Here is a 13609-nt window from a genome sequence, read left to right on the forward strand (position 1 = left end):
GCTGGTAACTACACTGATTAACATGTATGGGGAGAGATGAAAAAACCTCTTGGCAAAAGGTGCTAAGCACATTGTTGCTAGAATCCCATGCAGAGATGCAATCCAACATTAAGCAAGGAGGGATTTTTGGGGGATACCGATACTGGCAGTTCCTCGTGCCAAATTCTCTTGTCATGAGTGAGCATGGACAGCAAATGTCAAAGGACATCACGGCTGAGCTTGGTCGTCTTCCTGCTTGTTGCCCATGTGGGGAACCTGGGCAATCAGCAGCAAGAACCTCGATTAATTTCCCCCCACTCAAGCCCAGGGACACTGAAGCCCAATTATAGCAATCCCCCATTAAGAACCAACTTCGCACAGAACAAGAGTTTGGGATATTTGAATCTAATCCATCTCTCTTCAAGCCACCACCCCTTCTCTTTTTTTTTCAGTTGTGCTCAAAATAGCTGTTTTAAAGCAGACACGGGAGAGACTCTGAAGCACCATGATGTGAGTTGCTTTTGAGCACATCTGTCGGTGCTGATTTGTGCATCGATTCTCACCTTGTTAACGAATGATCTAATGAGGCACACTGCGTTCTGCTCTGTCCAAGTTCTTCCTTTACTTGTCCCATAGTAATCCCAGTCTCTTTGCCATCAGGTATCAGAAGGCAGCAGAGGAAGCAAGCAGTGATCGAAAAAAGGGGGTAGGTATATCTTCAGATTGGTTTATTTCTGCTGCTTTGCGTGCGCAGGGGATGCACAGTGAGAAGGATCGGCTCGTGCAAAATTTTTGGATTTGCTATCCAAAAAAAAACTTTTTGGACTGGAGTGGAATTGAATTATTTTTCACTTGGTAAATTCTCAACGCAGAAGCATTTAATCTGGGTGCTGGATTCCTGAAGTGTTCTATTCTGCAGGACTATGATCACTTGAGCACCAAAACATGCAAATTTGTTAAAACACTGTAGGACCGCTCTGTTTTTATAATTTTATTATAGTATGCATCATCAATGAGTGGTTCTTAAGAGCAGTCCAAGTATTCCTGCTCAACTTTTTCACATGTTCTGGCAGGGTTTATTTTAGATGTGAACATTTGACTGTCCAGATTAAGTTTCTCCAGAGTGTTTTACAGACTGATCAATGGAAGACCATTACAGATTAACCCAAGAAGAATCATCCATGATGTTTGTTAATTAGGTTATTTAATGATGTGGGGTGGAGTTTTAAAAAAAAAAACTGATGACTAACAAAGTAAATGGAGGATAAATAATATCTGAAACTGTGGAGAGGGGGCTGATGTAGTTTGCACAACTGTTGGAAGATGGGCAATGTTTCATGCATTTCCCTGTGAGCAGGAGTAACTCACTCTTCAAGCTGAGGGCACTGGAGCTTGTGTTGCCTGGCAGCATCATGCAGTCATTGCACCTTGTTCCCTGCCGCCTCCTCCTCCACATCGGCAAATTCTCCCTCTTAAACAGACCAATGTATTGAAATTCCTGCACAGCAACTTTTTAATCAATGTGATGGATCTACAAATGCATGAAACTAAACTGAAATGGGCCAACAATGTGAGAACCTGTTTTGCTGCTAGCACCCAATACTGAACTCTAACTTCCTCTTCATACAAATAAAGAACGAAAGACTTGCCTTTCTATAGCGCCTTTCTATAGCACCTTTCATGACCACTAGACGTCCCAAAGCACTTTACAACCAATGAAGTACTTTTTGAAGTGCAGTCACTGTTGTAATGTAGGAAACGCGGCTGCCAATTTGCGCACAGCAAGCTCCACAAACAACAATGACACTGACCAGATACTTTTTTTTTGTGTTAATTGAGGGATAAATATTGGCCAGGACACTGGGAATAATGCTGCTCCTCTTTGAAATAGTGCCATAGGCTCTTTTACATCCAGCTGAGAGCAGACGGGCCTCGGTTTAATGTCTCATCTGAAAGATGGCACCTCTGACAGTGCAGCACTCCCTCAGTACTGCACTGGGAGTGTCAGCCTAGATTTTTGTGCTCAAGTCGCTGGAGTGTGTCTTGAACCCACAACCTTCTGACTCAGGTGAGTGCTACCCACTGAGCCACGGCCAACGCAAAATAATAACTACTGGGCACAAAATAGCTACATACACAAAACTGAATTGTTGAATTCAGGATATTGGCTGTAACCATTGACCAGGTTAAGTGGCCATTTGAAGAGTTAACTTTGAGGTGGGCCCTCAATCCCAGTTCATCCAATAATCCCTTTTAATTCCTACAGGCTTTATCTGGCTATTTTTCGCTTTCAAATGGTCTGTGCAGTAAAATAAGAGGAGTGTAAGCATTTGTTAATGAATTGCAAGCAGGTACAGTTCTTGCTGATGTTCAATTCTAAGTTTGTTTACCTTGTTGAGGGTTATGTTTTGGAGATGGCCTCAAGTCAACACCAAGCAATTGTAAGTTATTAATCAAACTGCAATCACAGCAGCTTACTGGGTCTACCCATGTTCTTGAAATTCATCTCGAATAGATCCAGCAAGTATAATTTAATGAAGAAACTGGCAATGCATAGCAAAACCAAGACATTTCTAGGTTGAACTGTTGAAGCAAGCTTATTTTGGTATCATTCAGTAACCTGATTGTTGTTTTAATAACGTAGTATTGGAAATCAGCAAGCAATGCCAGACTATAGTGTCTAAGATCTGTGTAAGTTTACTATTGTAATGAGGACATTTAGACTCTTTTTTTTTTTTTTTTTTTTTTGTCCTTCTCATTTCTAATTTTTTCCAAATTTATTGAAGTTGGGCTACCTTTGAACCAAGGTGGTTTGTTGGAGTTAAGGTACAGATGCGCCATGATCTGCTTGAATGGCGGAATGAGGTCAAGGGGCTGAAATGGCTGCCTCCTGTTCCTATGGATCTGTTGTTGCTAGGTATGGTTCGGCCACATTTCTTTAGTACTGAATCAACATTTGTCTATTTTCCAGTCTCGAGCTCCCACTGTACATTTTAATTCTGCTGGAATGTGTATGGGGTTTTTGGGTGAGGACAGCATTATGATTGGTTGTGATGTTGCCCCCCCCCCCCCCCCCAAGCCGGCCCCAATCCCGAGACTTGCTGTCTAGGCTCATGCATATAGGGTAGCCATTTGGGCAAATATACTGAAGCTGCTAGTGGAAATGTACCCTGCAGGAGTCCTGCCTTCAGAAGGGGAGGAAAGATATGTTTCTCCTATCTTAAATAGCTCTGATCAACATTGGAATATGTGTGTATGCAGTCCAGCACCCCACCCCCACCGCGCACTTGCCCCAGCATAGCAATGATGTCATTGACGTGTTGTCAATGGCCTTAACTGTTCCACTTGACCAACTCTGCTCAATCAGCAGGCTCTGCTGGTTGAAGGCTGCTGTGTTGACACTCTGCTTACTGTATGTCCATTATGTAAAAGATGCAATGGCAGGAAATGAGTCACCAAGTATAAAGCATAGCTGTAACCACCAAATTTGACATCTGTGTTCATGTCTGGGATTATTGCAAGTTTGAATTTGTAGTGAGTTTTTTCAGGTGTAGGTGACTCTTGTGTAGTGAGATTGTGGCTCATTTGCTGGTATAACTGAGATAGGAAAGGAAATCCTTTACATTGCATTGGGCAAATCTAAGAGGTTTTGGAGAAGATGTGACTGTATAAAATCCTCTCCGAGAGCCAGACAAAGGATTCTTAGCAAGAGGCTTGCTGTAGAGATTGAGAAACAATGTGTAACATTGTTGGAGCAGGAGGCATAAGCGGTGTATATTATACCAGTTTTTTGCAGTGAGGGTTAGCATGTTGTAAAGATTCAATGGGCAAGCTGAGGCAAGAGCAGATGCTGAAGCCTGGCCAGGATATTCTGGATTTAGAAGGATTTGTTTATACTCCAGCATGCACAGTACAGCATAAATAAAACTAGTGTACAAAAAACACTCCAAGTAGATACATTTTTATGCGGGGGAAATATGCCCATATGTTCCTGATTATTGCTGACGTATGTTGGCAGGCTATTCAACTGTCCTCACTCAGCATCCACGTGAGTGTTCTGAGATGTCTGCCTCTAACTCTGAGGGGGGTGTGGGGTGGATGCTGAGACCAATTGTGCCTGTCTGCTGCCCCGGCTAACTCAACTGACTGGGATTGAATCTGGAGCCTTTGAGCTGTTGATGTTGCCCCTACTATATAGTACTACAGAGCTGTGTATCTAGTAGAAGTGGGAGAAGGTTCAGCTGCAAACCCTGGCACAGTGTATACTGTTGAAGTCTATAATCCCAGCTGATTTTGCTCCACCCAGCCCAGGGGTGCCAAGACCAACTGCTGCTTTGGTTGAACTCTGCTATCGTGGCTCAGTTGGGGACCGAACCTGCGAACTTCGGGTTTCTGTGGTGTAGTACTATACCCGCAGGTACCATTACTCAATCAGCCATTGTGGATGCTCTATTTCAAATCTGTGTAGTTATATCTTTTCATAGAATCTTCCAGCACTGAAGGAGGCCTTTCAGCTCATCGCGCCTGTGCCGGCTCTTTGGAAGAGCGATCCAATTAGTCCCACTCCTCTCTCTCTCTCTCTCTCTCTCTCTCTCTCTCTCTCTCTCTCTCTCTCTCTCTCTCTCTCTCTCTCTCTCTCTCTCTCTCTCTCCCCATAGCCCTGCAAATTTTCCTTTTTAAGTGTACAGGTTGAACCTCCCTTATCTGGAATCCTCAGGACCTGGCCTGTTCTGGATAAGGGATTTTTCCGGACGAGGGGTGGTTACGTTAAATTGGATAGTACAGGTACTGAGCAAGGTTGTATCGCAGCTGGGAGTGTGGCAGAGAGATCATGGGGGAGGCACTGGGGGGAGGGGGAGAAGGGCGGTGCATCGCGGGGTCAGGCCAGCGATTGCAGGAGTCGGCAGCAAGGTAGGACTTCAACTTCAGTTTCTTTGTCAGAGTGGCCGAGGGGTGGTTCCGGATAAATGAGTTCTGGATAAGAGAGGTTCAACCTGTGTACCCAATTCCCTTTTGAGAGTTGCTATTTTATCTGCTTCCACCACCCTTTCAGCATAACTCCGCAGTGATGGACTTTACACACACTTTGTCATTACCCCATCTTGTGTTTAAAAATGAAATCAAAGTATTTTCTTCCATTCTCTTCTAGATTTGTGGGTATGTATTCCAGTAGCGAATGTGGCCCCCGTGAACATCACTGCCACCTCTTGATGCAACTCTGGAGGTTTTTTTTTTTTAAGTTCATAGAGATTGGCTCGGGGAGGAGATATTTTCCCACTCAGGACGTGCATGCATTGGGAGTGGTGCAACGAAGGTTCACGATTGATTCCTGGGATGAGAGGGTTGTCCTGTGAAGAGAGATTGAGTAGATTGGGCCTATACACTCGGGTGAAGAAGAATGAGGTGTGATCTCATTGAAACATACAAGATTCTAAAGGGGATTGACTGGGTAGATGCTGAAAGGTTGTTTCCCCTGGCTGCATAGTCTAGAACCAGGGGGCATAGCCTCAGGATAAGGGATCGTCCATTTAAGACAGATGAGGAGGAATTTCTTCACTCAAGGTTGTGAATCTTTGGAATTCTCTGCCCTAGAGGGCTGTGGATGCTGAGTGTTTGAATATATTCAAGGCTGAGATAAATAGATTTTTGGACTCTAGGGGAATCCAGGGATCGGGCGGGAAGGTAGAATGCTAAGGAGTATTCCTTCGGGCCACAGTTGCGTGATTGGTTTATGATCAAATGTAAAACCTCTTTTTTTTTTTTTTTAAGTACTAAGATCAGTCATGATCTTATTGAATAGTGGAGCAGGCTTGAGGGGTCGTATGCAGTGTTCCCTTTAAGCCCTGTGGCCATGCAGCACTTGGGACCTCCAGCACAGTTGGCTCGCCAGTATTTCAATAGCCAAAAATGCACGTGTTGTGGTTTTGAATGGCCCGTGCAGTCCCTTCAAGGGGCCGCGCACCACAAAAAAAATTAAAGGTAACATTGACCGTATGACCTACTCCTGCTGCTTGTGTTGTATTCTTAACGCAGTGGTTGACTCTTGATATAAACAGGCGGCCCACCATTCCCATCTCAGCGCAGCTCGGGATGAGCAATAAATGGCGCCTTGTCGGTGTCGCAAAGATCCTGTAAAATTTAATTTTAAAAATGCACTACTATCATCTGGGGGAAACCGGAACACACACGTCTGCTAACAGGCCGGTAAAATGAAGCCTTCTGCTCGGGTTGTTCTCCCACCACTGACCATACTGGAAAATCTAAAAACAACAACTTGTCCAGCAGCAACACAGACAATTTTATTTTGTGTGTATGTAGGTCTTGTGAACTGCTGCTGGATACATTGGTTCCACTTTGTTGCTTGGTATCTGTAGAGCGTTTCAAAATGCGAATATAAAGTGGGGAGAGGAGCGCAAGGAGAGCGCTGCTCTCCCAAAAATCGAGACTGCAAAGTTGAAACGATTGTTTGCTGGAAATTTGAAACCAGGTCATCCCGGTGGTACCAAGTTGCCCTAGAATACTTTTTTTTTTAAAGTTTAGATTGCACTGAGTAAAACTTTGTTTTATGTACTAATTTTAGAAGTGAAATCCTGAACAATTCCCTTCATTGTTCTTCCTTTTTCCTTATAAGGAAACCCTGCTGTTTTATCATTTCCTGCTTCAGTTTCCTGACTTTCTGTTATACCCTGAGGGGTGAAATGCCTGTACAAGTTGTAGCACTAAATGGTTGCAGCTGCCTATGTAACTCGAAGCACTGGTGACACGTATGTGTATGTGTGTGCACTATTTCCTGTTGGCAAAGCAGTAACAAAACTCTCAACCCATTCTGTGGGCATTCCTTTTTCTCTAACCGGTTTTAAATTGTGTCTTGCAGAACACTGAAAATCTTCCACCTAACCTGAGGAAGGGGACACTGAGCATCTTGAAAAAGAGGTGGGAAATTCCGGCAAATTCCACAGCCCAGCTAGTGCCTCAAAAGCCGCCTGTCAGAATTAATCGTGCAGATTCCCGGCCGCTGGTCACTGCTGTCAGTCCAAAAGCAGACGCCAGCTCTGTGCCTCTAAGTGAGTCTGATCAGAATTCGGAGACCACCACAAGAGTCAAGTCTCCCAAGAGCCCAGGAGTCTTGAGCAGATTTCCTTATCCTGGTGCAGAGAGTGAAGGCCAGGTTGAGTTAAAGACGCATTCTGAGAGCTGGAAGATGGAGAGCGTGCTTTCGAAAGAGGGGAATGAAGTGGAGAATGGGACAGCGCAAGATCTGCTGATCTCTCCCAAGATTGAGAAGTTTAACGTCCCACTGAACAGTTTGAAGATGATGTTTGAGAAGGGGGAAGGAAATGTTCAGTCCAAGCGCAGACAGCATGAAATCCCAGTCAAGGTAAGTGTTTGCCATAAGTTGTTTGTTAAGGCAGAGTATCCTTCACGCTCAGTTGATTTTAAAGATTCTCAAACTGTTTCTGAGCTCCAAGTACTTGCTGCCTTTAAGTAAATTGGTTACGTGGAGACCTCTTGTGGCTCAGAACTTTTAGAATTTGTCAACTGGTTCACTATTTGTCATTTTAAATGCACTCCGTTTGTTTTAATATTGCTTGAATTAGAAGTTTTTTTTCAAAGAATTTTTGTTTTTAGCAACTAGTTAAAAACTTGTTGGCACTGTCATTTGATGTATTTTTCTTTTATTTCTTGGGAAGAAAAGCACTGAGGGGAGCCTTGTACAACCAGCCTGGGCTTGCTTTTAAAAAAAAAGCTGAGCACAACATAACACTGCCTGGATGTCCCACATTTGAATTTGAGCTTTAGTTGGCATTCATAGGATTACATAGGATCTACAGCACAGAAACCAGCCATTCGGCCCAACCAGTCCATGCCGGCGTTTATGCTCCACTCAAATCTTTCCTTGTCTAACCATCTCCCTTCTCCCTCATGTACTTATCTAGCCTCCCTTTAAATGCATCTATACTATTCGCTTTAACCATTCCCTGTGGTAGTGAGTTCCACATTCTCATCACTAAAGAAGTTTTTTCTTAATTCCCTGTTGGATTTCTTGATGACTATCTTGTATTGATGGCCCCCAGTTCTACTCTTCCCCACAAGTGGAAACACTTTTGTCTACTCTATCAAACCTTTAATAATTTTATAGACCTACATTAGGTCACCACTCAGCCGCCTTTGTTCGAGAAAAGAGACCCAGCCTGCTCATCCTTTCCTGATCGTCCACTTGTTAATTTAAAAATGGGAAAGAGGGGGAAAAGATCTCTTCGCCCCCAAAAACGCTAGGAATACAGGCTGCCAAAAAGTCCCAGGATCAATCTTCCATCTGTGGTAATTTAGCTGATCTCGTCTACAATTAATGGTCTTTATGGGCTGGGGGAGGGGAGGAGAAATGAAGAAGATAATTCCGGGTCCTCTATCCTGGTGGCTATATGATAATCTTGATGACCCTGGCTGGAAAATGTCCACACATCGATGCTGGTTGAGGATAGGATTGGGCTCAGTTTGTGATGGGGGTTTTTCTTGAGTTAAATAGCCTGCCCATACTTGTGGCTGAGGCTCACACATGTCCTCTTGTGTAACGTCTGGTCACACTGCTGGTGCTGTGGAACAGAAGTCCCAGGATGAGTTGCCACCTCGAGAAAGGAAGAAAATGTGTTCCCGATTACTGACTGAAATGGACAAGAACTGTTTTCACCCACCCACCCTCCTTTTATCCTCCTCTCTTTTTCCTTCCCACCCTTCTCAAAGTCGTTTGCACATTGCTGGGTTATAGTTCATGAACATGGGTTACTTCCCTCCCTTGACTGTGTCCTAGATAGATGATTTTTCTCCTATGTAGTCCAGGAGAGCTGAGGTGTTTGTGGTGCCCTACCACAACCCAGCTATCTGCCAATTCAACACCAAATGTGCTGAGAATTGAAGCTTTCTGGTCTTTGTGGCTTGGTTCCAGATTGTCCAAGCTTTTTGTCATCTTAAATGTACACAATAGAATTTTGTGGGCCCTATAAAAGAAAATGAAGACTGGCATTTATATAGCGCATTTCAGGATGTTCTAAAGCGCTTTATAGCCAATGAAGTGTTTTTGAAAGTGTAGTCACTGTTGTAATGTAATGTAGAAAATTTTATAATCTATGACATTTAAATTTGCATCTCCAGTTGTTGATTTTGGTGTTCTAAGTTGATGACGCTTTCCAAACCTCCAGCCCATGAAACAAGCCAATGAGTGAAATATACATACAAATAGACCAGTGTTGCCTGCACTTCATTACCAGGGCTTGCAGGCTGCACTTTGAACAATCCTAACTTGGTTGCATGCTCGGAATTTGCTTGGCTAAAGGGAAGGGCCCAAGTGCCAATCCTTCGTATAAGCCTATTGGCAGACCATTTTAACTTGAGGTGGGGTGGGGGCACAGAGTGAGAGGGTCCCAGGTTTGATTCCTGAGCTGTGCTGAGTTACCGGAGCTCGGCTGGGTCAGTAGTTGGAGGTGCTCTACTTCTTTTCCAGTGTGCTGAATTATGGAGGGGCAAGTTGACCAGTGTTCCTGCTGGCTATCCACTGAACCCTATTAAAGCTGTGGATATTTGGTGAAGATGGAATCAAGTTCAGCCTACTGGTGCTCCACTTAAAATAATTTATTCCATTCCCTCTTGATAAATGGGAGCCTCCTCTCATCTCTGCTCCTGACTCATAAAATCGCAACTGGGAACAAGAGGAGGCCATTCAGTCCCTCAAGCCTGTTCCGCCATTCATTTGGAACATGACTAATCTAATTTGATCTGGGTATTTGGAAAGTTGTCTACACCTATATATGCACGCTGTGTCTTTGCTATCAAAGTTGGACTGTGGGAAGAACAGGAAGGTGAGTAAGAGTTTTAGCATGCAAGTTTGTTAGTTTCTACTCACTGCATCTAAATCCTCGAATTGTGAGATCGGCTCCAAGTGGGTTCCGTTTGCGCCCCAAGTGACAACTAGAGGATTGGTTTTGGAATGATTGAATCCCACTTGCTACTATATACACAGCTTAAAAGCCCAATTCTATTGCAGTTTAGTGGAAATTCAGTTATTGGCACTCTCATTACGTTTTCATGTATCTGTGACTTTTTGCCAGAATCAGGAGAGCAACAGACTGCAGTGTAGGGAATGGAGAAGAGTGCACTGATGTGCTGTTTAGGGGAGTGGAGGAGCCATCTCTGTGTCTGTGTTTCTGTCTGATCTGAGAAGCAAATGTAATGGGGATTGGAGGGCAATGACACTAATTTGGCGGATTGCGGAAGGGAAAGGACAGGAGGGCGTATGGGTCAGCAAGAGAGGCCCACTGTGATCAGCTGCTCCTTGCACTTTCTTCGAAGTGGCCTCCCATGTCATTCTGTAGCAAATGCTTGCTCAACTAATTCAAAGCTCTGAAAAGAATCCAGACATGAGGACTGCACAGATGGGGGTTTCTGCACTCCCCGAGCAGCTGACCATTGACCCTGGTTCCAGAGGGAACATTATCTCCTGGGATCCTCTTCCTTATGGCTGATTATTCAAGGTTCCACTGCACTAGTATGTTGAAATATTTAGAAGTTACTGATACCAAATAACTTGTTAATGTAACAACTTGATGACTTTTGGGTGTTGCAGGGGATATTGTTTGTCACAACACAACCTTTTTTAAAAAAAAAAAATTGTTAATGCTGTTTTTTATTAAACCTATTTTTCTAATTATAGATCTTGTAAGTGGAAACAAAATTAAATGAACTTATTTAAAAAAAAAAACACATTTGAATGAAAGTATTCTTGTCTTTATGTCGGCAACCATTATGACCTATATGTATTCCTTTGTGTGGCACAGTTGACTCCACTTCATTTGTAGTCTCGTTGCTCTTGGAAGGAATACTGCTTTTAAGAAGTGACTGCTGGAATAGTTGGTGTAGAATGCTAAAGTTTATTGTCATGTATTCAACCAGCATTGTAACCCATGTATAAACTGACCTAAGTTGTACACCGTGAGAACACTGACCACTAGGTGGGAGACACTCCTAACCTGGACCTTCAGGTACAAAAGGGGAAGCTCCACCCACCTTCATCACTTGAGTGCTAAGGAATAAAGGACAGATCACAGACTGACCTCTCAAGCATGGGCCTCGTGCATTTATACTGTGTAGTAAGGACGTATCAATGGCGACAAGAAACTGGGATTTAAACCACACGAGCATGGCCACTAGCAGAACAGACTAGAGATACTGTTAAGGAATGGTTGGGACAGAGATTCAACATTGTTCAAGCAGCACACAGTTCTTCAGGCAGACAAGGGCAGTCAGGCATGCCCCAACATGTAGTCGAACCCAGAGGGGGAGTTCAACAGAGACAATGGCAAGCTGAACAGCGAGATTCACGCCATTGCAAGGGACAATGGGGCCATCAACACCTGTTAATGGTGCACTCAAGGACAATAACAGGGGCAGTCAGGGACGATCGACTGGCAAGGGACCGTTTGTTTCAAACCGCAACTCATGCTGGAGGCGTGGAGGCATACATTCAGCAGGAGTTTGCAGAGATGAGCAAAATACCTGCAGAAATGGACTCTGGGAAATCGCTGGAAGCTAAAGTTCAGCGAGTTCATGTGGAGCACGTATACAGTTCATACACCAGGACGCCACCGATAATGATGAAAATGCACCTCAATGGCATCCCAGTATCAATGGAGTTAGACACGGGTGCCAGCCAGTCGCTGATGGGTATCAAACAGTTCGAAAAGTTGTGGGCATCCAAGGCCAGGAGGCCAAAATTATCGCCGATTGACGCACAGCTACGGACTTGCACAAAGCAGATCATTCCGGTGCTAGGCAGCGCCACGGTAGTCGTGACCCACAAAGATTCGGAGAACAGGTTGCCACTCTGGATTGTCCCAGGGGACGGTCCCGCACTAGGGAGGAGTTGGCTTGCTGTCATGAACTGGAAATGGGGCGATGTCAATGCAATTTCCTCTGTGGAGCGAGTATCGTGCTCACAGGTCCTGGACAAATTTGACTCATTATTTCAACCCGGCATTGGCACTTTCATGGGGGCCAAGGTAGTGATTCACATAAACCCGGACGCCAGACCAGTACACCACAAGGCCAGAGCGGTGCTGTACGTGATGCGGGAAAAGATAGAAGGCGAATTGGACCGCCTGTTGAGGGAAGGCATCATCTCGCCAGTCGAATTCAGTGACTGGGCGAGCCCGATTGTGCCGGTGCTCAAGGCGGGTGGGTCGGTCAGGATATGTGGCGATTACAAGGCCGCCATCAATCGGGTGTCACTCCAAGACCAGTACCCGCTACCGAGAGCGGAGGACCTCTTTGCGACGCTATCCGGTGGCAAACTTTTTTCAAAATTGGACCTGACCTCAGCTGACATGACCCAGGAGCTGGCGAGTGAGTCAAAGAAGCTGACCACCATAACGACACACAAGGAGCTGTTTGAGTACAACAGATGTCTGTTCGGGATTCGCTCGGCCGCCGCGATCTTCCAACGAAATATGGAAAGCCTCCAAGTCAATTCCAGGGACGGTGGTTTTTCAGGACGACGTCCTCATTACGGGTTACGATACTGAAGAACACCTCCACAACCTGGAGGAGGTGCTACGCAGACTGGACCGGGTAGGTCTGCGACTGAAAAAGGCGAAGTGCGTCTTCCTAGCTCCAGAGGTAGAATTCCTGGGGATGAGGGTAGCAGCAGACGGGATCAGCCCTACTGCATCCAAGACGGAAGCGATCCAGAGAGCACCCAGACCCCGTAACACGACGGAGCTGCGTTCGTTCCTGGGGCTCCTGAACTATTTTGGTAACTTTCTTCCCAAATTGAGCACTCTGCTAGAGCCGCTACACGTGCTCCTACGCAAAGGTCGCGAATGGGTCTGGGGGGAACAGCCAGGAAAGGGCTTTTAATAGAGTACGCAATTTGTTATGTTCCAACAATCTGTTAACACAAGTTTCTTACATGGGTCATATAGCGTTAACGTGCGATGCGTCGTCCTATGGTGTCGGGTGTGTGTTGCAGCATGTCAATGCCAAGGGTCAGTTACAGCCGGTAGCTTATGCCTCCAGGAGTCTGTCCCAGGCAGAAAGGGGCTACGGGATGGTAGAAAAGGAGGCGCTCGCATGTGTATATGCGGTGAAGAAAATGCACCAGTACCTGTTTGGCAGGAAATTTGAGCTGGAAACAGATCACAAACCCCTAACGTCCCTTTTGGCCGACAACAAGGCCATAAATGCAAACGCATCGGCCCGCATACAGAGGTGGGCACTCGCGTTAGCTGCCTATGACTACACAATTCGGCACAGACCGGGCACCGAAAACTGCGCCGATGCACTCAGCAGGCTCCCACTAGCCACCACTGAGGGGGGCTACCGAGCATGGTGCTGAGATGGTCATGGCTGTTGAAGCTTTCGGAAGCGAAGGCTCACCCGTGACAGCCCATCAGATTAAAGTCTGGACAAATAGAGACCCGCTATTGTCTCTATTCAAGAAATGTGTCCTGAATGGGGACTGGGCAGCCACGTACAGGGCATGCCCTGAGAAACTTAAACCATTTCACAGGCGCAAGGATGAACACTCGATTCAGGCCGATTGCCTACTGTGGGGAAACCGCGTAGTCATGCCCCAGATGGG

General features: G+C 45.3%; 1 protein-coding gene across 9 annotated transcripts in view; it reads left to right on the forward strand.

Moving 5' to 3' along the window:
- lima1a (LIM domain and actin binding 1a) overlaps positions 1-13609 on the forward strand; it is a 143837-nt gene that overhangs the window by 83401 nt on the left and 46827 nt on the right. For 8 of the 9 annotated variants that reach the window (XM_070869618.1, XM_070869623.1, XM_070869616.1 and 5 more), the window contains 2 exons: positions 625-685; positions 6854-7357. In XM_070869618.1, coding sequence (XP_070725719.1) covers positions 625-685; positions 6854-7357 — 565 coding nt within the window. The remainder of the gene's footprint in view (positions 1-624; positions 686-6853; positions 7358-13609) is intronic. The other variant, XM_070869624.1, reaches the window with a different exon arrangement.

The sequence above is a fragment of the Pristiophorus japonicus genome, chromosome X, assembly GCF_044704955.1.
Source record: "Pristiophorus japonicus isolate sPriJap1 chromosome X, sPriJap1.hap1, whole genome shotgun sequence".
Lineage (NCBI taxonomy): Eukaryota > Metazoa > Chordata > Chondrichthyes > Pristiophoridae > Pristiophorus > Pristiophorus japonicus.